General features: G+C 36.6%; 1 protein-coding gene across 8 annotated transcripts in view; it reads right to left on the bottom strand.

The window, feature by feature from the left end:
- Window positions 1–1,171: 1,171 nt before the first annotated feature.
- Window positions 1,172–26,728, bottom strand: part of RRAGB (Ras related GTP binding B) — a 50,895-nt gene continuing 25,338 nt past the window's right edge. For 3 of the 8 annotated variants that reach the window (XM_060292213.2, XM_060292211.2, XM_060292214.2), the window contains 7 exons: window positions 15,295–15,517; window positions 14,891–15,136; window positions 12,521–12,616; window positions 10,233–10,355; window positions 3,767–3,858; window positions 2,596–2,711; window positions 1,172–1,691 (listed from right to left, as the gene is read on the bottom strand). In XM_060292213.2, the coding sequence (XP_060148196.1) occupies window positions 1,594–1,691; window positions 2,596–2,711; window positions 3,767–3,858; window positions 10,233–10,355; window positions 12,521–12,616; window positions 14,891–15,136; window positions 15,295–15,517 (994 nt within the window). In that variant the 3' untranslated portion in view covers window positions 1,172–1,593. Of the gene's footprint in view, window positions 1,692–2,595; window positions 2,712–3,766; window positions 3,859–10,232; window positions 10,356–11,342; window positions 11,499–12,520; window positions 12,617–14,890; window positions 15,137–15,294; window positions 15,518–26,728 lie in introns of those variants that run through there. The other 5 variants (XM_060292210.1, XM_060292212.1, XM_030851231.3 and 2 more) reach the window with 4 other exon arrangements.

Raw genomic sequence — 26,728 nt, 5'->3', positions numbered from 1 at the left:
TCATTTGCTCTTTTCATTTTCCTATATGTTACTAGGATAAAGAATCTGGAACACCTACTTAAAAAACTCTCCTTCTGTAGAAGATTAATACAACTGTTGATAAAATTAGTCCAATGAGATTCTTTTAAGAATTGATATTTTTAATCTACATAATGTTAAACTGCCTAAAAAACAACATGTTCTTTGTTGCTCAGTAAAAACTCTATCTCAATTGGGGACAATAAGATGGGGAAAGGTGAGGTTCTGGCAGTCTGGAAGAAGTTTCTTTATGACATAGAGACAAGAAAATTGAGATGAGTCTACTCTGCTGTAGATTCCCTAAATGCTTTTGTGCTCTGTTTCAGTTCTATGGAAACTGAAAAAGGGCTTTGAGTAGTTCTAGTCAGTGTTGTCAAGCTCCATTCCTCCTAGTTCACAGTGCCTCATCTTTTCCTTAGGGGATGAAGTCAAATAAACTCCCAGCCTGAAAGAGGTTTTTGTTTGTTTGTTGTTTGTTTTTTTTGTTTTTGGCGGTACGCGGGCCTCTCACTGTTGTGGCCTCTCCCGTTCGGAGCACAGGCTCTGGACGCGCAGGCTCAGCGGCCATGGCTCACGGGCCTAGCTGCTCCGCGGCATGTGGGATCTTCCCAGACCAGGGCACGAACCCGTGTCCCCTGCATCGGCAGGCGGACTCTCAACCACTGGGCCACCAGGGAAGCCCTGAAAGAGGTTTTAATACTACTTAACTAGTATAATGAAGGCACATCCCACCAGGTGTTACGGAATATATAAAATTAACCATTCCTGGACCTCATAGAAAGAAGACTTACATCTCATAGACACTATTTTCCCTCAACTTTTTATTCATTCCTTCTCCAGTTGCATCCTGAAATAGACTTTCAGTACACCTCAGGCCTGGATTACTACCACAGTTTCTCCGACTGCCATCAGTCAGCCTATAGGTTAACTTTCTTTCAACATTCCTTTGTCGTTTCCTATCACATTGTACCAAAACTCTTCTGCCTAGCTTTAAGGCTATCATTTGGCTCATCCTTCCTATCCAACTTTATTTTGTACTATTTCCCAAATAGAAGGTCCCCTTCCCCTAGGATAACTGAAATTCATTTGCTCTTTCTTAGGGAAAAGTTGAAGAAACAAGGAAAAGAAAAACAGACACTGACATCCCTAACAGCAAAAGTTTATTTACAATTGTAGTTAAGGAATATTTTTAATGCATGCTGAGAAAACAGTAATATTCCAAACGTATAGGTTACTCTCTGGTAAGGAATACAAGATGACGCTGGGAAAGGCTTTGGCATACACAACAACTGGAACCAGGTTAACAGAACACCTGCACTATTAGAACGTTGTTATCAGAACACTTATATATCACCTATTTATATGTCACACCAACTTCATAAACAGCTCATCTTCTAACTCCTCACTGGCTATTTGAGTAAACAGCATTCAAGGTTAAACATTAAGACTGGGGAGTAGGGAAGAAATACAGAAGTGATAAGCATCACAACATTTCAGAGCCTATATATACTAATACAACATTAAGATTAAGAAACAGTATTCCAATTTTTTTCTGAAACAGTATTTGGCAATGTTTTAGCGCATAAGAAGACACTGCTTTGGTCCATCCACTCTTTCCAGCTTTTCAAAGTGTTTCCTGGCATTGCGGATATTGATCAGAGTAGCTGCAGAAGCTGAGGGTGGGGTAGGGAAGATAACCAACAGACTAAGTACAAGCAGCCAAAGGAATAATTGACTAGTAAAAACAAATAAACAAAAGAGAGCCAAATCCCTCAATGTATGTCACAGACAACATAAGTCCCAAGTTAACCAGAGTTTAATTTTTCTGAATAAATAAAAGATTTGTTTATATTCTAAACACAGTATTTTCAAAATAAATTTTCAAACTCTTTTGGTTTGGAGCTAATAGTAAAAAAGAACATTATCTTATGTTGTATTCTAATATTAACCTAAGATAGATAACTTAAGAGATAATTTAAACTTCTGGGAGCATCCTGGAAATACTGCTAGAACCTTTATTTCAATGGTTGTGATGGATATGGCTATTATGGCATGGAAGCACCAAATATCTCTCTTTATGCTCAAAACAGAAATATGGGAGTATGGTACTTAGGAATATACAATGACATATAAAATGGTTCAACATTTAATAGTTCAGAGCTTAGATTGACTGGTCTTTTAAAAATCTACCCCACATGGAGCATAAGTCATACATTTGGGTTCTTTTTCTTTAAAATCCTTAGATGTAATAACTATACGTAAGTAATTTTTAAAGTTCCCATGAAGAAGATATAATACCCTAGAGTCTAAATTATCTTTAAGTTTCAAAATATGTCTATTAAATAAAAAGTATTTACCACTAGTACTAAATTTTTTTTTCATTGTGGTAAAATGCACACAAAATGAAATTTACCATTTTAACCATTTTCAAATGTATAGGTCAGCGGCATTAAGTACATTCACAGTGTTGTGCACTACTAAATAGCTTTTCAGTATCTTTAATAATGTACTACCTCTAGGGAAATTAGTTTTAAAAATACGTGGCTTTGAACCTATGTCGGCTAAGTTTAAACTTACGAATGGATGGATCAGACATCACGACCATCACATAAGTGTTGGATGTAAAGATGTCAATGAAAGCAGCAAAGTTAGAGTTCCTGACTTCCATGCTCTGGAAAGAGGCAGCCAGCTTGCTATAGGAGAAAGGAGAAAAGTGAGTAAAGAACGTAAAATAATAGCAACATAAGACATTCTTATTTTTCACGTTAAATATTTTCATAGCATTATATCTCAATCCACCACCTCATTAAGACAGTTAATCACTAACCCACTTTGCTTTCCAAGGAAACTCTAATGACAAATTTAACACGTGCTGGAAAGTGACTTAGAAAGTGGATTAGGACTTGATACTGACTGTGAAATGAAAAGTGGGCTTAGACCTAGATTCATATTAAAAATCATGTTACCAAAGATTTCTCTAATATTTAAGTTTATTCAGTTGAAATTTCCCTATCATTGAGATTAATAACTGTATCTTTTGAATGTTAGTTATGCTGAAATTCTAGAAATGATCCCATTTCTTTGAAAACAAAAAGGGTAATGATATTTATATGCCATTTGCTATTTCTTCTTAAAAATGTTAGAATAAACATGCCAGAAAGTCTCAAAGTGTGCTATGACATAAAAGGGAAAAATTACACTTATTCTATTGTCTGGGCATCAAAGTTTTACCAGGATAAGAATTTTGATTATTAAATCTTTACTAGATTATGATGTTCAGCCATTCCTTCTTCCTATATTCACAATGCTAAGATTCAAATTGTATTTAAACAAAGCTGAGACAATATGATCAGATATTTCTAGACTCTCTACTTTGTACCATTCTTGAATCAGTCCCTCACTATTTTAATTACCGTAGTTTTATAGTAAATCTTGGTATTTGGTAGGGTAAATTCTCCTTTCTTGTTTTTCAAAACTCTCTTGGACATTTTCTGTTTATTTTTTTCCCAAATAGTATCAAACATCTTGAAGGGGTACTCTGCTTAGATATTTTTCATATGCTTCTTCTGCATCAGTTGACTTTGCATTAAAGATGTCTTTCACTTCTGTCAACTGTAGGCTCCCTTAGAGTTTAGCTTTATTTTTAATATAAAGAAGAATATAGAAGTACAGTCTACTATAGTTATTTGAATCTCTCAAAAAATGACAATTTGTTCCAGAGATAAATACATCACATAAGATCTCTTACCTGCAGCTCAGCTTAAATTGCTTAATAATGTTGCTGATTTTCTCAAATCTGTGGACATCACGCTGTTCTTTACATTGATAGTGAGAAATCACCTATGAAAAAGAGCAATGCCCTTTAAATTCATGCAGCGTTGTCATATCACCCTCTACTACTCTTCAAGGCAATACATTTGTCAGTCTCTTGGTCACCCTGATTTTCAGGGTAGACTTGGCACCTGGCTTTACTGCCTCTATTCCTCTGTCCCATATCCTGTTAACATCTGCATAATTTCAACATCCCTACGGATGACCCATCCAGTACTGTTTGGTTATAAATTTATTAGATCATTTAAGTATTGTATTATCTATTTTGGTTCATTGCTGTCCTTTCTCACTTACTTTAATCATTAAATATTCATCTTATTTCAATTTTTTCAAATTATTTCTATTTTTTGATTCAAAAAAAGTACAAATCAAAAAGGAAAAATAAAAATTCTTAGCTGTTTTTTTAAAAATATTTTATTTATTTGTTTATTTATTTTGGTTGTGTCGGGTTTTAATTGCAGGCACACAGGATCTTCGTTAAGGCATGTGGGATCTTTTCGCTGTGGCATGCAGGCTCTTCGTTGCGGCACTCAGGCTTCTCTCTATTTGTGGCACGTGGGCTCCAGGGCGTGTGGGCTCTGCAGTTTGCAGCATGCGGGCTCTCTAGTTGAGGTGTGCAAGCTCAGTAGTTGTGGTGCACAGGCTTAGTTGTCCCGTGGCACGTGGGATCTTAGTTCCCCGACCAGGGACTGAACCTGTATCCCCTGCACTGGAAGGTGGATTCTTTACCACTGGACCACCAGGGAAGTCCCTCTTAGCTGTTGCTGAGGTGTACTTAATGTATTTAATTTTAATGAAGTCTATAACCAAGTGGTTTTTGGTATCATATTTAAAAATCTTAACTGAATGATTCTGACCTCTGAGGATTTACTATTTATAAATGAACCTATTCATGATGGACACCAATGCCAGCTGAAAATACTTCCCCTCACACTTTCAGATTAATAAAACCACAAAAGTATTTCCCATAGGCTGATGTAAAGTTTCTAGTAGGAAGCAAAACTGAGTCATTTGCCAGAAGAAAATTCACAGGGCAATTCCCTGAAACCATGTGAAAATTTCAAAACATAATTCCTAGACCAATGGTGGAATAGGTTCCTGTTGATTGACTTCAAGAGCTATAGTGAAAATGGTCAATCACAACGAAACTTAGTCCTCAAGAGAAAGCAAAAGCTACTTGTCACTGCCAGTGAAAAACAGAGTTTATATTAGGTTAACCTCTATGATCATGTGCGGTAGATGTGGCAGGAGAATACTGCTGAAGCAGGATTCTACCATGCCACATGTATCAAGATAGACAGAAGAGCTCACCTGCTTGTTGCTATTACCACTAGCAGGAAAGACAGGGCTCAGGGTAGTGAACTTCCAAGCAAGTGATCCCTGCCTATGGGCTGAGGCAGAAAGACACTCTAGTTAGGACTCCTTGCCTCAGCTGTACCAGTTAGCAGGAAGGATGACTCCCAAATATGCTACCATTAAAAATAATGTTTCCACAAAGGAAGGAGAAAAAAATTGCACTTTGAATTCTCTGCCCTCTGTTGGCTGCAATAGCAAAAGAAATCAATGTTAAACAGTTTGCCAACTGTATGCTAAACTTTGTGCTAGGGCTTAATGCTACCTTGTCCCATTTTAATCCACACAATAAACCTATGATATAGATATTATTATCTCCATTTTATAAAAGGGGAACCAAACTCAGAGAGATTAAGATATGTGTCTACCATATATATGCTGTCTACAAGAGACCAACTTCAGATCTAGGGCCACATACAGACTGAAAGTAAGAGGATGGAAAAATGCATTCCATGCAAACAGAAATCAAAAGAAAGCTAGAGTAGCAATACTCATATTAGACAAAATAGTTTAAAGAATGTTACAAGAGACAAAAAAGGACACTACATAATAATCAAGGGATCAGTCCAAGAAGAAGACATAACAATTGTAAATATATATGAACTCAACATAGGAGCACCACAATATATAAGGCAAATACTAACAGCCATAGAAAGAAAAGTCGACAGTAACACAATCATACTGGGGGACTTTAACACCCAATGTTCATCAATGGAAAGATCATTCAGACAGAAAATCAGTAAGGAAACACAGGCCTTAAATGACACATTAGGCTAGATGGACTTAATTGATATTTAGAGCATTTCATCCAAGAGCAGCAGAATACACATTCTTCTCAAGTACACATGGAACATTCTCCAGAATTGATCACATGCTGGGCCACATAGCAAGCCTCAGTAAATTTAAGAAAACTGAAATCATATCAAGCATCTTTCCCAAACACAACGCTATGAGATTAGAAATCAACTACAAGGAAAAAGCTGTAAAATACACAAACATATGGAGGCTAAACAATATGCTACTTAACAACCAATGGATCACTGAAGAAATCAAAGAAATCAGAAAGTACATAGAGACAAATGAAAATGGAAGCATGAGGATCCAAAACCTATGCGATACCCCAAAAGCAGTTCTAGGAGGGAAATTTACAGCAACACAATCTTGCCTCAGGAAACAAGAAAAATCTCAAATAAACAACCTAAACTTACACCTAAAGCAACTAAAAGAAGAAGAACAAACAAAACACAAAGTTAATGGAAGGAAAGAAACCATAAAGATCTGAGCAGAAATAAATGAAATAGAGAGAAAGAAAACAACAGAAATGATGAATGAAACTAAAAGCTGGTCCTTTGAAAAGATAAACAAAATGGATAAACCTTTAGACAGACTCATCAAGGAAAAAAGGGAGAGGACTCAAATCAATACAATTAGGAATGAAAAAGGAGATGCTACAACAGACACCACAGAAATACAAAGGATCATGAGAGATTACTACAAGCAACTATATGCCAATAAAATGGACAACCTAGAAGAAATGGACAAATTCTTAGAAAGGTACAATCTCCCAAGACTGAACCAGAAAGAAACAAAAAATATGAACAGATCAATTACAAGAATGAAATTGAAACTGGGATTAAAAAACTCCCAACAAACCAAAGTCCAGGACCTGATGGCTTCACACATGAATTCTATCAAACATTTAGATAACACCTATCCTTCTGAAACTATTCCAAAAAATTGCAGAGGAAGGAACACTTGCAAACTCATTCTATGAGGTCACCATCACCCTGATAACCAAAACCAGACAAAGATACCACCAAAAAAGAAAATTACAGGCCAATGTCACTGGTGAACATAGATGCAAAAATAGTCCTCAACAAAACACTAGTAAACTGAATCCAACAATACATTAAAAGGATCAGACCCAATGATCAAGTGGGATTTATCCCAGGGATGAAAGGACTTTTCAATATCCCCAAATCAATCAGTGTGATACACCACAGCAACAAACTGAAGAATAAAAACCATATGATCACCTCAATAGATGCAGAAAAAGCTCTTAAAAAAATTCAACACCCATGTATGATAAAAGCTCTCCAGAAAGTGGGCACAGAGAAAATTTACCTCAACATAATAAAGGCCATAAATGACAAACCTACACCTAACATCATACTCAATGGTGAAAAGCTGAAAGCATTTCCTCTAAGATCAGGAACAAGACAAGGATATCCACTCTCACCACTTTTACTGAACATAGTTTTGGAAGTCCTAGCCATGGCAATCAGAAAAGAAAAAGAAATAAAAGGAATCCAAATTGGAAAAGAAGCAAAACAGTCTCTGTCTGCAGATGACATGATACTACTATACGCAGAAAATCCTAAAGATGCTACCAGAAAACTACTAGAGCTCATCAATGAATTTGGTAAAGTTGTAGGATACAAAATTAATACACAGAAATCTCCTGCATTTCTATACACTAACAATGAAAGATCAGAAAGAGAAATTAAAGAAACAATCCCATTTACCAGTGCAGCAAAAAGAATAAAATACCTAGAAATAAACCTACCTAAGGAGGCAAAAGACCTGTACTTCAAAAAACTATAACTATAGAACTATAGTTATAGTTTCTATATAACTATATAACTATAGAAATCAAAGATGACAAAAACAGACAGAAAGAAATACCATGTTTTTGGATTAGAAGAATCAATATTGTCAAAATGACTATACTACCCAAGACAATCTACATATTCAATGCAATACCTATCAAATTACCAAGGGCATTTTTCACAGAACTAGAACAAAAAATCTTAAAATTTGTATGGAGACACAAAAGACCCTGAATAGCCAAAGCAATCTTGAGAAAGAAAAACGGAACTGGAGGAATCAGGCTCCGTGACTTCAGACTATACTACAAAGCTAAAGTCATCAAAACAATATGGAACTGGCACAAAAACAGAAATATAGATCAATGGAATAGGATAGAAAGCCCAGAAATAAACCCACGCACCATGGTCAATTAACCTATGACAATGAAGGCAAGACTATATGATGGAGAAAAGACAGTCTCTTCAATAAATAGTGCTGGGAAAACTGGACAGCTACATGTAAAAAATATGAACATTCTTTAATACCATACACAAAAGTAAACTCAAAATGGATTAAAGACCTAAATGTAAGACTGGATACTCTAAACTCTTAGAGGAAAACATAGGCAGAACACTCTGACATAAATTGCAGCATGATCTTTTTCAATCCACGTCTAGAGTAATGGAAATTAAAAAACAAAAAAACAAGAAACAAATGGGACTTAATTAAACTCAAAAGCTTTTGCACAGCAAAGAAAGTGCAAAGACAACCCATAAAATTGGAGAAAATATTTGCAAATGATGTAGCAGACAAGGGATTAATCTCCAAAATTTACAAACAACTCATGTGGCTCAGTATGAAAAAAACCAAACAACCCAATAAAAAAATGGGCAGAAGACCTAAATAGACATTTCTTGAAAGAAAACATACAGATGGCCAGGAGGCATGTGAAAAGATGCTCAACATTAGTAATTATTATAGAAATGCAAATCAAAACTACAATGAGGTACTACCTCACACCAGTCAGAACGGCCATCATCAAAAAGTCTACAAACAATAAATACTGGAGAGGGTGTGGAGAAAAGGGAACCCTCTTGCACTGTTGGTGGGAATGTAAATTGGTACAGCCACTGTGGAGAACAGTATGGAGGTGCCTTAAAAAACTAAAATTAGAGCTACCATATGATCCAGGAATCCCACTCCTGGGCATATATCCAGAGAAAAACATGGCTTGAAAGGATACATGTACCCCAATGTTCATTTCAGCCCCGTTTACAATAGCCAAGACATGGAAGCAACCTAAATGTCCATCAACAGATGAATGGATAAAGATGTGGTACATATATACAATGGAATATTACTCAGCCATTAAAAAGAATGAAATAATGCCATTTGCAGCAACATGGATGGACCTGGGGATTATCATACTAAGTGAAGTCAGACAAAGAAAGACAAATATCATATGATATTGCTTATATGTAGAATCCAAGAGAAATGATACAAATGAACTTGTTTACAAGACAGAAACAGACTCACAGACTTAGAGAAGGAACTTGTGGTTGCCAGGGGCGAAGGGTGGGGGTAGGGATAGATTGGGAGTTTGGGATTGAGATGTACACACTTCTATATTTAGAATAGATGGCCAACAGGGACCTACTGTACGGCATGGGGAACTCTGTTCAATATTCTGTAATAACCTAAATGAGAAAAGAATTTGAAAAAGGATACATGTGTATGTAAAAAACAAAAAAAGCAATAAATGTGTCTAAAATCATGAAGCACTGGTAGAGCTCAGAAACCAAAATTACTTACTGTGAGCTGCTCTTAGAGTTATATTTATTAAGCTGATCAGCAATTACTTAAGTGGTGCTTTGTGACAGCTCAAGCCAATTTTTATTAGTTATTTAAAAATTTTACTTATAAATATAATATTGGGTTTTGCCTACCCCCTCATGGCCAAATACACAGTAGGTGCTATTATCATTGTTAAGCCGAATTTATAAGAAAAATAAAAATACCAACATACCTCTTTGCCCTTTCACCTCCCCATCTGAACTCTTAGCTACATCACTGAGTTGACCATTACATCTCTTCCATGTTAAAAGCTTTAAACTCAAAGAAAAATACCCATCATTTCATAATAAAAGTCAATAGGAAATAGGAATTCTTTAACACAAATGAACAATTATTCACAAAAATAATCTAAACTCTATAGTAAGGCTTACCTGCAAACATCTAAGTTTTACTAATTACTAAAGATCCACGCACCAACGAACTTCTTTCAAGTTACTTGCTGACAATACTACTTTACAAATAAGGCTATGCATGGTGAAGTAATGACAAGAGGGAAAAAGGTTCTTTCTCAAAGTGGCAACATATTCTCCATTGCTGAATAGAAGAAGGTGAGTGTGAAGTACATCTGCAGAGCAGAAAGTTCTCACCAGAAAAGTGGCTCTCTCAAATAGAAGCACTTCATCAGCCTCAATAATTTCAGCAAAATTCCTTAGGTTCATTTCCAGCTGCTGAACATTGGGAATCAGCTGATAAACAATGCTGGACCAAGCCTAACAGAACAGAAGCACAGTGTAATATTACTAACAGGTAGCCAGTCCAGATCTTTGCAAATGAGTAAGTATACTATAACATACAGACAGCAAAATATGGTGATAATTGAGTCCCAAACAAATTCTGGCAACAAGTATAACACAAACGAAGTGAGAAAATGAAGATAATATTTGATTTTTATCCTTCAGTTGGATTTTTTAAAGTTTCAAACACTTTTGTAAAATACTTCTTTCCATTGATAATTAAAAATAAACAAATATTTAATTCCATCATATTACCTTAGGGAAGTTGAAAACTCTGATATACTGGGCTAAAGAACTTCTAATCCAGCCATTCAAACAGATATGTAAGTCCAATAGTGTAGATTGCTCTAAAGATCAGAACCTAATAATGCTATATTTAACATACATCTAACAATCAATTTTATGAAAATATCAGAGCCACGTAGAAAAATGGCCCCTCCCCTCAATGGGATAACATACAATAGAAATTACAAGAGAAATTAGTGGCATTATCATTCCAAAAGGCTTATTGTCAGCTTTATAAATTATTGATCCAATTGAATTAAAAACAGTCCACTGCGTGTTTGCCTAAAACTGACTTCATCCAGAGGAGTATGACTAAAATAAGGAGTTGAAATTAACCACACCCTCCCTCTATTCTCTTAAGGCTCTTTTATTTGAATTTTCATTATAATATTTCTTTCAATTTTGCTCCAATTTGTCTGGTAAGGTGTACAATGTTCTTCTCTCCCCTACTAGAGGGCAGGAACCTGGTCTTAGCCATCTGTGCGTCCAACAGCATCAAGCAAATTGCAATGAGTGCTTTTAGAATAAAACTTAATATAAAAATTTATGTCAGCTCTATGCAATATTGATGTAAGAGAGAGTAGAGCCATGTCTCTGTTCCAATTAGTTTTATTACTTAGGCATGGGGGTTCAGGTTCCAAGTTCCCAGGTCGGTGTTAATGTCACTGCTGAATTTACCTTGGAGAAGGCACCAAAGCTAACCACAGCAGAGACATTGTCACTCACAGCAGTGTTGTGATTAGCCAATTGTCTTTGGTCGTGTTATGTATTGCCATCCTTCACACCGCAGTTGGTTCTTATCAGTGCGTCATGTCCATCCTTATTCACGGTTACCTGTTCTATGGGAATAAGGCTTTGAGAGAAATTCGGCCCAAATTAATCTAGAACAGTATTTCCTAGATAGGTATCTCAAAATGATCTGTTATTAGAGCGAGGCTGGGTCAACATATTGGGGAAAAAATGAATTAGTTAAAAAAATAAATCAGTGGCTATGTTTAAAGTCCAATTGTTTTTCTCCTTGGCAAATCAGGTTTCTGTGCTCTTGGTTGTTGATACTTGTCAGATGGAGTTGATACTGAGGCTGTAGCTACAAGTCACAGAGAAGGATGCTTTCCTTCCCAGACTTGTCAATGGATACCAGAAGCAGTCTGACCACAGGAGGACCCAAAAGGAGCCAGTCTTTCAAATCACTAAATCAGTGGGAGAAAGGGAGGAAGCAGGATAAGGAGCCTATGTACCAATAAGGTAATTTCAGCTTCATCCATAACACAGCTATTGTTTGTAACCTCTACAACTACTACAAGCAGTGTGGCATCCATTCCATCAATGGGAACAATCTCTCTGGTTGAAAGAATGCTAGTCTCTAATTTGGCATGAAAGTTGAAGCTATCATACTCTAGAAATAACATATCCCATTCTAAGGCTCCCTTCTCCAATCTCTCCCCTAAATATTGTTCTTCTATTGCCATCCAAACTTAGGCAGACTAGCTTATATCCTGTAGAGGTACCTGAATATTAGATACAATTCCAGTCAGCACTGAGACCACAACAGGTCAAAATGGATGATGGTCAGTGAAACCTCTACTGTCATGAAGATCTGTATCAAATTAATCAGGACCAAACTGGGTTAATTCAGTGTGATCTGGTAGGTATGTCGACACAATCTAAGATCAAAACCAAAATTTCTTAAGGTTAAATTGGGTATTTTTCAAACAATTTATTGTAGATTATTTCTTCTTTTGGTTCAACACATCTAGATGGCTATGAAAGAGTTTAAAATCTTTTAGTTTTGATAATACCCTTCTAGCTTTTTTTTCATGCTCTTTAAATGAGAGAACTCAGGGAAACATACACACCTTATAGAGAGTTTCATCCCAGATAGATGTTCGGAAGCAAGAACATTCCAATGGGCGAGACAAACGCCTCAGATCTTCTTCTCGCTCTTTAAAAATCTGAAGTAAATAGACCAACATACTGATCAGCATATAACTAACAGCTCTCCTCTCTCACTGCAAGATCTGAGGTGTAATATTTTAGCATATTTTAAACAGGGGCATTTCGTTTTTCCTCAGGGGAATTTTTAAATGTGTACGTTACTTTACAGACTAGGATGGCAGAAATGATTTCAAGTCAGGTCTACAAAGTACAATGGCTACTAGAATTCTTAAGGACTGTGCTGCTTGTTTTGAGTACTCACTGAGAATACTATGCTGAAAAATAAAATTTACCGTACAGAGGAATCTTAATAAAATATATCTAACATTCCAAATAATCCAATCTGGGTCATTTTTAAGATATGCATACCAATATCAAGATTTTATAAATCAAAATACTTCAACTTTTTGTAGATATCTTACTCTCATACACACATGCATACACATATATTATTTCTGTATGGACTGTATTTATTTGGCTACATAGATATAACAACCCCTTACACACAAATATCTATTCTTCTTGGCTATGTATCTATCTATATATATGCCCATATATACATGGAAAAATATCTATTTATACAAATATAAACACATACACAGATATTTTCCAGGACTGGGTGGGCTTATAGTGAATGCACTGTTCACACTGTGATGGATAATTTTATGCAACAACTAGGTTAGGCCACAATACCCATTTGGTTAAACACCAATTTAGATGTTGCTATGAAGGTATTTTTTAGATGAGATTAATATTTAAGTCAGTGGATTTTTAGTAAAGCAGATCCCCCTCCATAATATGGGTAAGCTTTATATAACCAGTTGAAGGCCTTAAGAGAAAAAGACTGCCATTCCCCAGGAAGAGGGAATTCTGCCTTCCAGACTGCCTTCTGACTCAAGCTGCAACAAGGGTATCTAGCCTATCAGTCTGCCCTGCAGATTTCAGACTTGCCAGCCTCCACAATCATACGAGTCAATTCCTTAAAATTAATCAGTCTCTCTCTTATTCTCACTCTCTCTCTCTCTCTCCACACACACACACACACACACACACACAAACACACACTTCTTATTGGTTCTGTTTCTCTGAGGAACCCTGACTAATACACACACATAGAGGGAAACACCTATCTTGCTTGAAACTGATATTCAGGGAAGCACCCTAGCCATTTTATTCCAAAACCTCCAAGTCTGAAAGTTTAATGAAATAGAATATACTTTTCTTAATTAAGCTTAAAATCCCACAAAGAACATTAATGTATCTTTGAGGATATTTACATAAGCATTTAGAAAACAATATGTCGATCACTAAAAATGACAAGTAATTTAAAAATCCATAAGGAGGTCATTTATTGGAATGCTCTAAGTTTTTCTGTTGCAAATTGGGCCAGGGAAACAAAACAAAAAACAGTAATAATAACAAACCCCTCACAAGCTCAAGATCAAGCTACATAAAGAATTTTCTGCTGAATTAAAACAGAATTGATATTTAGTGAGAGGGAGAAGGAATTAAAAAGAATACTCAAAAGTCCTTTTCAGAGTCAAATACGGAACCCTGTCAAGTGGTTTCTGAAAGCCTGTAAGCTAACCTAGAAACACCAAAACATACTCAAATACTGGAACACTGAAGGCAATCCTGTAACTAATTACGGGAAAAAAAAGTATTCCTGCCCACAGTTATTACCAAAAAATTCTTAAGTTACAGGGGATCCTTAGACTCCTAGGTTCCAACCCAAAGAGGAACTGTATTCTTCTACATCACCAGTATATTCTAAAACTGCTTTCCTCAACTTTACCCTTGGAAATAGAGGATCTTCTCTTTCAGCTTAGACTTTAAAATCCAATCCTCTTATTTTATATGGAGCAAACTAAAGCTAGACTCTATTTGTGACTTGCCAGTCCTGGGGTATCATAGCTAGCTAGGGGTTTGCCCTTTCTACTGTGTCTTTTCTTGTTTAAATTTATGTGTACTAACTCCCATGCTAGAAAAGAAGATAAATATACCATATCAGTGCAATTATGAGGGCCTTGGCATTGTGCCTAACAGTATAGTTGGCATTTGAATTGGTGCATACCAGTTTTCTAGGTCAACCTAGTGACAGCTATGACCTTTCTTTATCTCACCCCTGGTGGGTCTTCTAGCCTTGAAAATAACTGCCTGCTCTGAAGGACAGTAAAACAGTGGTATCAAATATATTTTAAAAGTACATAAAGCTGCTTAGTGATAACACAGTCAGGATCCTTTCCTAAATTTGAAAATTATTTGCTAAATGAACATTATATTTCCCTTACCATGGAACATTTGTTTATAAGTGTTTTTTTGTTTGTTTTTGTTTTTGTTTTTTTTGCGGTACGCGGGCCTCTCACTGCTGTGGCCTCTCCCGTTGCAGAGCACAGGCTCCGGACGCGCAGGCTCAGCGGCCATGGCTCACAGGCCCAGCCGCTCCACGGCATGTGGGATCCTCCCGGACCGGGGCACGAACCCGCGTCCCCTGCATCGGCAGGCGGACTCTTAACCACTGCGCCACCAGGGAAGCCCTGTTTATAAGTGTTTTTAAAAACAAATGTCAACTTTATTTTGAAAGCTTATGCTGAGATTTTTTTTTCCTAAAAAAGAATGGTACAAATTTACCTATATCTCTACAGAAGTCTACAAAGTATGTCAATTATTTGGTGCCACCCATTCTATTTCTTACCAGGTCTCGTTGATCCTCCTGTACCAGATCCATTTTATGCACCAAGCAAAAGATTTTGGCATCTGGAGAATTCTGTAGAATGGCCTCCAGGCATGACTGGTAATAGTGCATGTCCTTTTCCAGTTCGCGGCTTTCCACATCAAAGACATAAATCAGAACCTCCACATTACGGAAGATGTTGTCTCGTTGGCTGGTGAAATAATTTTCCATGAAGGTGTCCTGTCTAGTAGGAAAAAAAATCTAGGTAATAAGCAAGTCATCACTTAATCACTCCTATTTACGATCTATTTTTGTTGGCTTAATCAGTGTGAAAGATAATCCTAAAGCTTCAAATTAAAGGGAAAATGATAGCAAATTAGGATGGCCTCACCTTCTTACTTCTTAAGCACATCTAGTGCCACCTTTTGCTCCTCTCCTTGTGTTCCAAATATACTTTGACCTTCCCTCAGTTCTAGTGGCCCATGGTCTATCCACCGAGGGGCCTTTACACATGCTTTTCACTCTGTCTCACATGCTATCCCCTTACTTTTATACATAATTAACTCCTACTTGTTCCACTGGATTTCAGTTCAATTCATACTTCCTCACAGAAACTATCCCTGACCTCACTGACTTGGGCAAATCTAGTCACCATAGGCAATTATACTAACACATTGGTTTTATTTTTAACACTCACCACAAGTGTGATATTATACATATTTGTGTGAGTTTTTAATTAATGGCATTCAATCCCCTAGATGGCAAGCTCCATGAAGGTAAGGACCATGTCTGTTACAGTTTGACATTGTTTCCCAGCTTTTAGCACAGAGCTTGCCACAGAGTAGTTGCTCAATGAATATTTACTGAATAAAAAACTAGTCAAACACTCTAAACTATATGAAAATGGCTCCAAGTTAACATTTTAGCAGAATGTTGCTCTTTGCTCCTTAGGCTGTGTGCTGCTTCCCAAGAAATTCTCAATTGCCAGCTGGATAGATGAATACAGTAGTGTTCTGTCCTAAACAAAAAAATCAAGGGGTGGCATCAACAACATGGTGGAATGAAAAGCTACCTCTGTCTCTCCCCTTCAATCTACAACCAGTAAAACATTCACAACTCAACAAAGGTACTTTTGTCCAACACACCAGGATGCTAGAGAATTCCACACACCTGTACATCTAAAGATGGATGGACTGGAACAGACAGAGGAGGCAGAACTGAAGGAACAGTAGAGGTAGTGCCTATAATCCTGGCCCTCTGGCCATGGCAGCTAAGCCTGTAGCCCCAGAGAACCTGGCAGCAGCAGAGCAGACAGCACACACAACACCAGCCTCCTGGCTGCAGTGGCACTCATGGCCACATCTAACTGTACATCCGTGGGAATGGGGCCTGCGGCCCTGTCCCTCCAGCCACTGAGGTGCCCAAGTCTCCCGTTCCTATGCTCTCCCACCAGCAGTGGCAGAGCCTAAGAACCTTAGAAAACCAGATAGGGAAGAGGCACTGGTATGACCCTGGCTTCCCCCACCCCTTCCCCCTGCGGTGCCTGAGCCTGTGAGCCTGTGACTCAGAGGATCCTGGAAGCAAGGGAAGAACCCACCATCCAGGTGAACCAGGCAGCTTCTGCCAGTGACAAAGGCAGAAGCAAGGTGCCAATGACCAAGAAAACACCAGAAGTGATAATGAGAGTTGGGACAGGGGGCACACCTCTGACAGAGGCAGCTCAGGTAAGAGAAACCAAAAACTTGTGCTATAGTACCACCTATGGAAAAAGAAAAGACCCCTAATTTCTAACTTGTCTCACTCCACATGCTCTGGCAGAAGGAAGTACCATGAAGAAGCACAGTAACACCGCACCACAAAAAGAAAATGACAATTCTCCAGAAACCAAAGTTAAAGTCACATAATAATGTGATCTCATAGAGAATTTAAAATAGCTGTCATGAAGAAATTCAACAAGCTACATGAAAACTCAGAAAGGCACATCAATTAGCTCAAGAATAAAATTAATAAACAGGAATGCTTTACCAAAAAGGTTGAAACTAAAAAAAAGAACTAAAATTCTGGAGCTGAAAAACTCAATAAATGAGATAAAGAATGCATTAAAAAGCACTGGAAATAAGGCAGACCATATGGAAGAATCAGTGAGTGTGAAGACAGAAATCTAGAAAAGATACAAGTAGAAGAGGAAAGAAAAATAAGATGCAAAAAAATGAGGAAATTCTACAAGAACTATCTGACTCTTAAGTAGGGCAACATTAGGATAATGGACATCACCGAAAGAGAAAAGAGGGAGAAGGGAGCAGAGAGTTTATTTAAACAAATAATAGCTGAGAATTTCCTAAACTGTGGAAGGAACTGGATAGACAACTCCATGAAGCTAAAAGAACACGTAATTACCTCAACGCAAAAAGACCTTCTCCAAGACACATATTAAAACTGCCAAAAGTCTATGACAAACAATTTTGTAGGCAGCCAGGGAGAAAAAATGGTAAACTACAAAGGAACCTAAATTAGGCTATCAGCAGATTTCTAAGCAGAAACTCTATAGGTCAGGTGGGAATGGAATGACATTATCAAAATACTAAAAGATAAAAGTTGTCACCCAAGAATACTGTATCCACCAAAGTTATCATTCAGATATGAAGGAGAAGTAAAGACTTTCACAGACAAACAAAAACTGAGGGAGTTCATCAACACTAGACCTGCCTTACAAGAGATGTTGAACAGAGGTCGTACACCAGAAACAAAGACAAAAGTACACAAAACTTGGAGAAAGGTGATAGACAGAAAGAATCAGAAAATTGCAACTATTTATCAGAAAAGGTTCTTAAACACTTTATTACAGTATAAAGATTAAAAAAGGGAGAAAATGCAGAAAAAAATAACTATAGCTATTTCAATTTGGTAACAAACTTACAATGTAAAAAGGGAACGTTTGAGACAACAAAAACACAAAAGGAAAAAGGAAAACAAAAGGAAAGGAAAACCATACAGTTAAATGAAGATAAGATGCTATCAGCAGAAAAAACTATTTATCTATGTGACATTTGATACAAACTTCATGTTAAGTACAAAACATAAATCTAGAACGGAGACACAAAACAAAATGAGGAAACTGAGAAAAATACCATAGAAAACCACCAAACAAAAATGGAAGACAAAAACGCAAGGAAAAAGAAACAATGAGCCCGTCCTTATGAAAGGGAAGTTGGAGACTGAGTTGGTCACCACATTGGGACACTCCTGGCAGGGAAGCAGCACAGAAATGACCATGTGGCTGACAGGGTCTTGGTGTTCCACCTGGGTGTTAGGCCTGAGACTCAGAGGTGGGAGAGCCAAGTCTAGGACATTGGACCACCAGAGACCTCCCAGCCCAATTTAATATCAAACGGTGAAAGCTCTCACAGAGATCTCCATCTCAACGCAAAGACCCAGCTCCACTGAACAACCAGCAAAATACAGTGCTGGACACCCTATGCTAAACAACAAGCAAGTCAGGAAAACAAACACAGCCATTAGCAGAGAGGCTGCCTAAAATCATACAAAGTTCACAGACAACCCAAACCACACCACTGAGCATGGCCCTGCCCAGCAGAAAGACAAGATCCAGTCCCACCCACGAGAACACAGGTACCAGTCCCCTCCACCAGGAAGCCTACAGAAGCCACTGAACCAACCTCACCCACTGGGGGCAGACACCAAAAACAACGGGAACTATGAACAGGCAACCTGCAAAAAGGAGACCCCAAACACAGTAAGTTAAAAAAAAAATGAAAAGACAGAGAAAAATGCATGAGATGAAGGAGCAATGTAAAAACAAACCAGACCAAACAAATGAAGAGGAAATAAGCAGTCTACATGAAAAACAATTCAAAGTAATGAGAGTAAAGATGATCCAAAACCTTGGAAACAGAAGGGAGAAAATACAAAAAACCTTTCACAAGGACCTAGAAGAATTAAAGAGCAAACAAACAATGATGAACAACAACACAATGAATGAAATTAAAAATTCTTTAGAAGGAATAAACAGCAGAATAACTGAGGCAGAAGAATGGATAAGTGACCTGGAAGATAAAATAGTGGAAATAACTGCCACAGAGCAGAATAAAGAAAAAAAAATGAAAAGAATTGAGGACAGGCTCACAGACCTCTGAGACAACATTAAACACATGAACATTCGAATTATAGGAGTCCCAGAAGAAGAGAAAAAGTAAGGGTCTAAGAAAACATTTGAAGGGATTATAGTTGAAAACTTCTCTAACATGGGAAAAGAAATAGTCAATCAAGTACAGGAAGCACAGAGAATCCCATACAGGATAAATCCAAGGAGAAACATGCAAAGAAACATATTAATCAAACTATCAAAAATTAAATACAAAGAAAAAATGCTAAAAGCAGCAAGGGTAAAGCCACAAATAATAATACAACGGAATACCCATAAGGTTAACAGCTGATCTTTCAGCAGAAACTCTGCAAGCCAGAAGGGAGTGGTAGGACATATTTAAAGTGATGAAAGGGAAAAACCTACAACCAAGATTACTCTACACAGTAAGGAACTCATTCAGATTCAATGGATAAATTAAAATCTTTACTGATAAGCAAAAGCTAAGGGAATTCAACACCACCGAAACAGCTTTACAACACATGCTAAAGGAACTTCTCTAGGCAGGAAAGACAAGAGAAGGAAAAGCCCTACAATAATAAACCCAAAACAATTAAGAAAATGGTAATAGGAACATACATATCAATAGCTACCTTAAATGTAAATGGATTCAATGCTCCAACCAAAACACAGAGACTGGCTGAAGGGATTCAAAAACAAGACCCATATATACGCTACCTACAAGAGACCCACTTCAGACCAAGGGACACATAAAGACTGAAACTGAAGGGGTGGAAAAAGATATTCCACGCAAATGGAAATCAAAAGAAAGCTGGAGGAAGAATTCTCATGTCAGACAAAATAGACTTTAAAATACAGACAAGAGACAAAGAAGGACACTACATGATGATCAAGGGATCAATCCAAGAAGAAGAGAAAACAACTGTAAATATTTATGTACCCAACATAAGAGCACCTCAATACAAAAGGCAAATACTAACAGGCATAGAAGGGGAAATTGACAGTAACACAACAATAGTAGGGGACTTTAACACCATACTTTCACCAATGAACAGATCATCCAAAATGAAAATAAATTAGGAAACACAAGCCTTAAATGACACATTAGATAAGATGGACTTAATTGATATTTATAGGACACTCCATCGAAAAACAACAGAATATTTTGTTCTCAAGTGCTCATGGAACATTCTCCAGGATAGATTCATATCTTTGGAAAAATCAAGCATTGGTAAATATAAAAAAATTGAAACCGTGTCAAGTATCTTTTCCAACCACAATGCTATGAGACTAGGTATCAATTACAGTAAAAAAAAGAAACTAAAAAATACAAACACATGGAGGCTAAACAATACACTACTTCATAACCAAGAAATCACTGAAAAAAATCAAAGAGGAAATCAAAAAATACCTAGAAACAAATGACAATGAAAACATAATGACTCAAAACCTATGGGATGCAGCAAAAGCAGTTTTAAGAGGGAAGATTATAGCAATACAACCCTACCTCAAGAAACAAGAAACATCTCAAATAGAGAACCTAATGTTACACCTAAAGCAATTAGAGAAAGAAGAACACAAAAACCCCAAAGTGAGCAGAAGGAAAGAAATCATAAAGATCAGCTCAGAAATAAATGAAAAAGAAATGAAGGAAACGATAGCAAAGATCAATAAAACTAAAGCCTGGTTCGTTGAGAAGATAAACAAAATTGATAAACCGTTAGCCAGACTCATCACGGAAAAAAGGGAGAAGACACAAATCAACAAGATTAGAAATGAAAAAGAAGTAACATCTGACACTGCAGAAAGACAAAGGATCATGATTGATTACTACAAGCAACTATATGCCAATAAAATGGAGAACCTGGAAGAAATGGACAAATTCTTAGAAATGCACAACCTTTCAAGATGGAACCAGGAAGAAATAGAAAATATAAACAGACTAATCACAAGCACTGAAATTGAAACTGTGATTAAAAATCTTCCAACAAACAAAAGTCCAGGACCAGATGGCTTCACAGGTGAATTCTACCAAACATTTAGAGAAGACCTAACACCTAACCTTCTCAAATGCTTCCAAAATATAGCAGAGGGAGGAATACTCCCAAACTCATTCTACGAGGCCACCATCACCCTGATACCAAAACCAGACAAAGATGTCACAAAAAATGAAAACTACAGGCCAATATCACCGATGAACATAAATGCAAAAATTCCCAACAAAATACTAGCAAACAGAATCCAACAGCACATTAAAAGGACCATACACCATAATCAAGTGGGGTTTATCCCAGGAATGCAAGGATTCTTCAATATACGCAAATCAATCAACGTGATACACCATATTACCAAATTGAAGGAGAAAAACCATATGATAATCTCAAAAGATGCAGAAAAAGCTTTCAACAAAATTCAACACCCATATATTATAAAAGCTCTCCAGAAAGCAGGCATAGAGGGAACTTACCTCAACATAATAAAGGCCATATATGACAAACCCACAGCCAACATCGTTCTCAATGGTGAACAACTGAAACCATTTCCTCTAAGGTCAGCAGCAAGACAAGGCTGCCCACCTGCACCACTACTATTCAACATTGTTTTGGAAGTTTTAGCCACGGCAATCAGAGAAGAAAAGGAAATAAAAGGAATCCAAATCAGAAAAGAATAAATAAAACTTCCACTGTTTGCAGATGGCATGATACTATACATAGAGAATCCTAAAGATGCTACCAGAAGACTGCTGGACCTCATCAATGAATTTGGCCAAGTTGCAGGATGCAAAATTAATGCACTGAAATCTCTGGCATTCCTATACACTAAGAACGAAAAATCTTAAAGAGAAATTACAAAAATACTCCCATTTACCACTGCAACAATAAGAATAAAATACCTAGGAATAAACCTATCTAAGGAGACAAAAGACCTGTATGCAAAAAACTATAAGACACTGATGAAAGAAATTAAAGATGATACAAAGAGATGGAGAGATATACCATGTTCTTGGATTGGAAGAATCAACACTGTGAAAATAAGTTTACTACCCAAAGCAATCTACAAATTCAATGCAATCTCTATCAAACTACCAATGGCATCTTTCACAGAGTTAGAACAAAAAATTTCACAATTTGTATGGAAACACAAAAGACCCTGAAGAGCCAAAGTACTCTTGAGAAAGAAAACCAGAGCTGGAGGAATCAGGCTCCCTAGCTTCAGACTATACTACCAAGCTACAGTAATCAAGACAGTATGGTACTGGCACAAAAACAGAAATACTGATCAATGGAACAGGACAGAAAGCCCAGAGATAAACCCACACACATATGGTCACCTTATCTTTGATAAGGGAGTCACGAATATACAGTGGAGAAAACACAGTCTCTTCAATACGTGGTGCTGGGAAAACTGGACAGCTACATGTAAAAGAATGAAATTAGAACACTCCCTAACACCAAACACAAAAGTAGACTCAAAATGGATTAAAGACCTAAATGTAAGGCCAGACACTATAATACTCTTAGAGGAAAACATAGGCAGAATACTCTATGGCATAAAACACAGCATGATCCTTTTTGACCCACCTCCTAGAGAAGTGGAAGTAAAAACAAAAATAAACAAATGAGACCTAATGAAACTTAAAAGCTTTTGCACATCAAATGAAACCATAAAGAAGATGAAAAGACAATACTCCGAATGGGAGAAAATATTTGCAAACAAAGCAGCTGACAAAGGTTTAACCTTCAAAATACAGAAGTAGTGCATGCAGCTCAACATCGAAAAAACACACAACCGAATGCAAAAATGGGCAGAAGACCTAAATAGACATTTCTGCAAAAAAGATATACAGATTTTCAAAAAACACATGGAAGGATGCTCTAAATCACTAATCATTAGAGAAATGCAAATCAAAACCACAATGAGGTATCATGTCATATGCATCAGAATGGCCAACATCAAAAAATCTACAAACAGTAAATGCTGGTGAGGGTGTGGAGAAAAGGGAATCCTCTTGCACTTGTGGTGGGAATGTAAATTAACACAGCCACTATGGTGAGCAGTATGGACGTTCCTTAAAAAGCTAAAAATAGAACTACCATATGACCCAGCAATACCACTACTGGGCATATACGGAGAAAACCATAATTCAAAAAGAGACGTACCACAATGTTTACTGCAGCACTATTTACAATAGTCAGGACATGGAAGCAACCTAAGTGTCCATCAACAGATTAACGGATAGAGTAGATGTGGCATATATATACAATGGAATATTACTCAGCCATAAAAAGAAATGAAACTGAGTTATTTTTAGTGAGCTGGATGGACCTAGTCTGTCATACAGAGTGAAGTCAGAAAGAGAAAAACAAATACCATACGCTAACACATATATATGGGATCTTAAAAAAATGGTTCTGATGAACCTAGGGGCAGGACAGGAATAAAGACGCAGACGTAGAGAATGGACTTGAGGACATGGGGAGGGTGATGGGTAAGCTGGAACGAAGTGAGCGAGTAGCACTGACAAATATACACTATCAAATCTTGTACAGCAGAAATTAACACAACATTGTAAAGCAATTATACTCCAATAAAGATGTTAGAAAAAGGAAACAATGATAATATAGAGCAAGCAGAAATCAGAAGATAAAATGGCAGTACTAAGTACTCATCCATTAATAACCACCCAAAATGTAAATGAACTGAATTCACCAATCAAAAGACACAGAATAGCTGGAGAGGTTATAAAACAATACTCAACTCTGTGCTGCCTCCATGAGATTCACCTCAGCTCTATAGGCTAAAAGTAAACAGACAGAAGGTGACTGTCTAAGCAAATGTCAGTGAAAAGAAAGTGGGTGTAGCCATACTCATATCACTCAAAATGGACTTCAAGCCGAAAAAGGGTAGTAAGAGATAAAAATGATATAACAGTGATTAATATGGGAGCACCAAAATATATAAAGCAATTATTAACAGAAGAAAACAAATTGACAGCAATGTGATAATAGCAGGGAAATTTAACACCAATACCCCACTTACATCAATGGACAGATCATCCAGACAGATGGCCTTAAATGAAGAAAACACTGGCCTTAAATGAAATATCAGACCAGATGGATTTGATAGATTTGTACAGAACATTCCATCCAAATGCAGCAGAATACAACTTTTTCTGCACATGGAACTTTCTGAGAGATAGACCATATGTTGTAACACAAAACAAGGCTCAATAAATTTAAGAAGACTGAAATCATATCAAGCATCTTTTCTGACAATGGTATGAAACAAATCAACCACAAGAATAAAGCTGGAAAAATAACAAATATGTGGAGACTGAACAACATGTTACTGAACAATATTGGGTCAATGAAGAAATCAAAGGAGAAATCAAAAACTACCTGAAGACAAATGAAAATATGACATATCAAAATCTATGTGATCCAGCAAAGTGGCACAAATAGGGAAGTTTATAGTAATACAGGTCTACCTCAAGAAACAAGAAAAATCTCAAATAAATAACTTTATACCTAAAGGAACTAGAAAAAGAAGAACAAAGCCCAAGATCAGTAAAAGAAAGTAAATAACAAAGATCAGAGCAGATATAAATGAAATAGAGACTAAAAGGACTAGAGAAAAGGTCAATGAAATTAACAGTGGGTTCTTTTGAAGAATAAAAAAACCTGACAAACCATTAGCTAGACTCACAAAGAAGGAAAGAGAGAAAATCCTGATTAAAAAATCAGAAACAAAAGAGAAGAGTAACAAAAGATACCACAGAAATACAAAGGATTATAAGAGAATACTATGAACAGCTATATTCCAAAAAATTGGACAACCTAGAAGAAATGGACAAATTCTTAGAATCATACAAACTTCTATGACAGAACCATGAAGAAATAGTTTGAATAGACTGATCACTAGTAAAGAGATTAAAACAGTAATCAAAAAGCTACCAAAAAACAAAAGTCCAGGACCACATGGTTTCACAGATGAATTCTACCAAACATTCAAGGAAGATTTAATACCTATCCTTCCCAAACTACTCCAAAAAACTGAAGAGAAGGGAACACTTCCTAACTCATTTTATGAGGCCTACATTACCATGATACCAAAACCAGACAAAGCCAACACACACAAAAAGAAAATTACAAGCCAATATCTCTGATGCACATAGATGCAAAAATCCTCAATAAAATAATAGCAAACCAAATACAATGCATTAAAAGCATCATGCACCATGATCTGGTGGGATTTATTCCAGTTATACAAGGATGGTTCAACACCTGCAAATCAAGCCATGTGATATATCACATTAACAAAATAAAGTATAAAAATCATATGATTATCTGAGTAATTGCAGAAAAATCATTTGACAAGATTCAACACACATTTATGATAAAACTCTCAATAAAGTAGTTATAAAAAGAATGTACCTCAACATAATAAAGGCCATATATGAAAAACCCAGAGCTAACATCATACTCAATGGTGAAAAACTGAAAGCTATTCCTCTAAAATCAGGAACAAGACAAGAATGCCCACCCTAGGCACTTTTATTCAACATAGTATTGGAAGTCCTAGTCAGAGCAATTAGGCAAGAAAAGGAAATAAAAGACATCCAAATTGGAAAGAAAGAAGTAAAACTGTTACTATTTGTAGATGACATGATTTTATATATAGAAAATCCTGAAGTCTCCACCAAAAAAAACTATTAGAAATAAGAAACAAAGACATTAAATTTGCAGGATATGAAATCAATATACAAAAATCTGTTGTATTTCTATACACCAATAATGAGCTAGTAGAAAGAGAGATTAAGTAAACAATACCATTTGTAATTGTGACAAAAATAATAAAATACCTAGGAATAAATTTAACCAAGGAAGTAAAAAAGAACTGTACACTGAAATCTATAAACCAATGATGAAAGGAATTGAAGAAACAAATAAATGAGAAGATATTCTCTGCTCTTGGATTCGAAGAATTAGTATCGTTAAAATGTCTCTATTACCCAAAGCAACATAAAAACTGAATGCAATCCCTATCAAAATTCTAACAACATTTTTCACAGAAATACATCAAATAATCCTAAAATTTGAAATTTTTATGGAAACATAGAAGATCCCAAACAGACAAAGCAATCCTGAAAAAAAGAACAAAGCTGGAGGTACATCACTCCCTGATTTCAAAATATACTACAAAGCCACAGTAATCAAAACTGAATGGTATTGGCAGAAAAACACACACAGAGCAAGGAGCAGAATTGAGAGCCTAGAAATAAACCCATGCATATATGGACAATTAATTTACAACAAAGGAGCAAGAACACAC

This window comes from Globicephala melas, chromosome X (genome assembly GCF_963455315.2).
Source record: "Globicephala melas chromosome X, mGloMel1.2, whole genome shotgun sequence".
NCBI classification, from domain to species: Eukaryota; Metazoa; Chordata; class Mammalia; order Artiodactyla; family Delphinidae; genus Globicephala; species Globicephala melas.
Note: the sequence above shows the minus strand (reverse complement) of the source record. Positions and strands in the feature narration are given on the sequence as shown.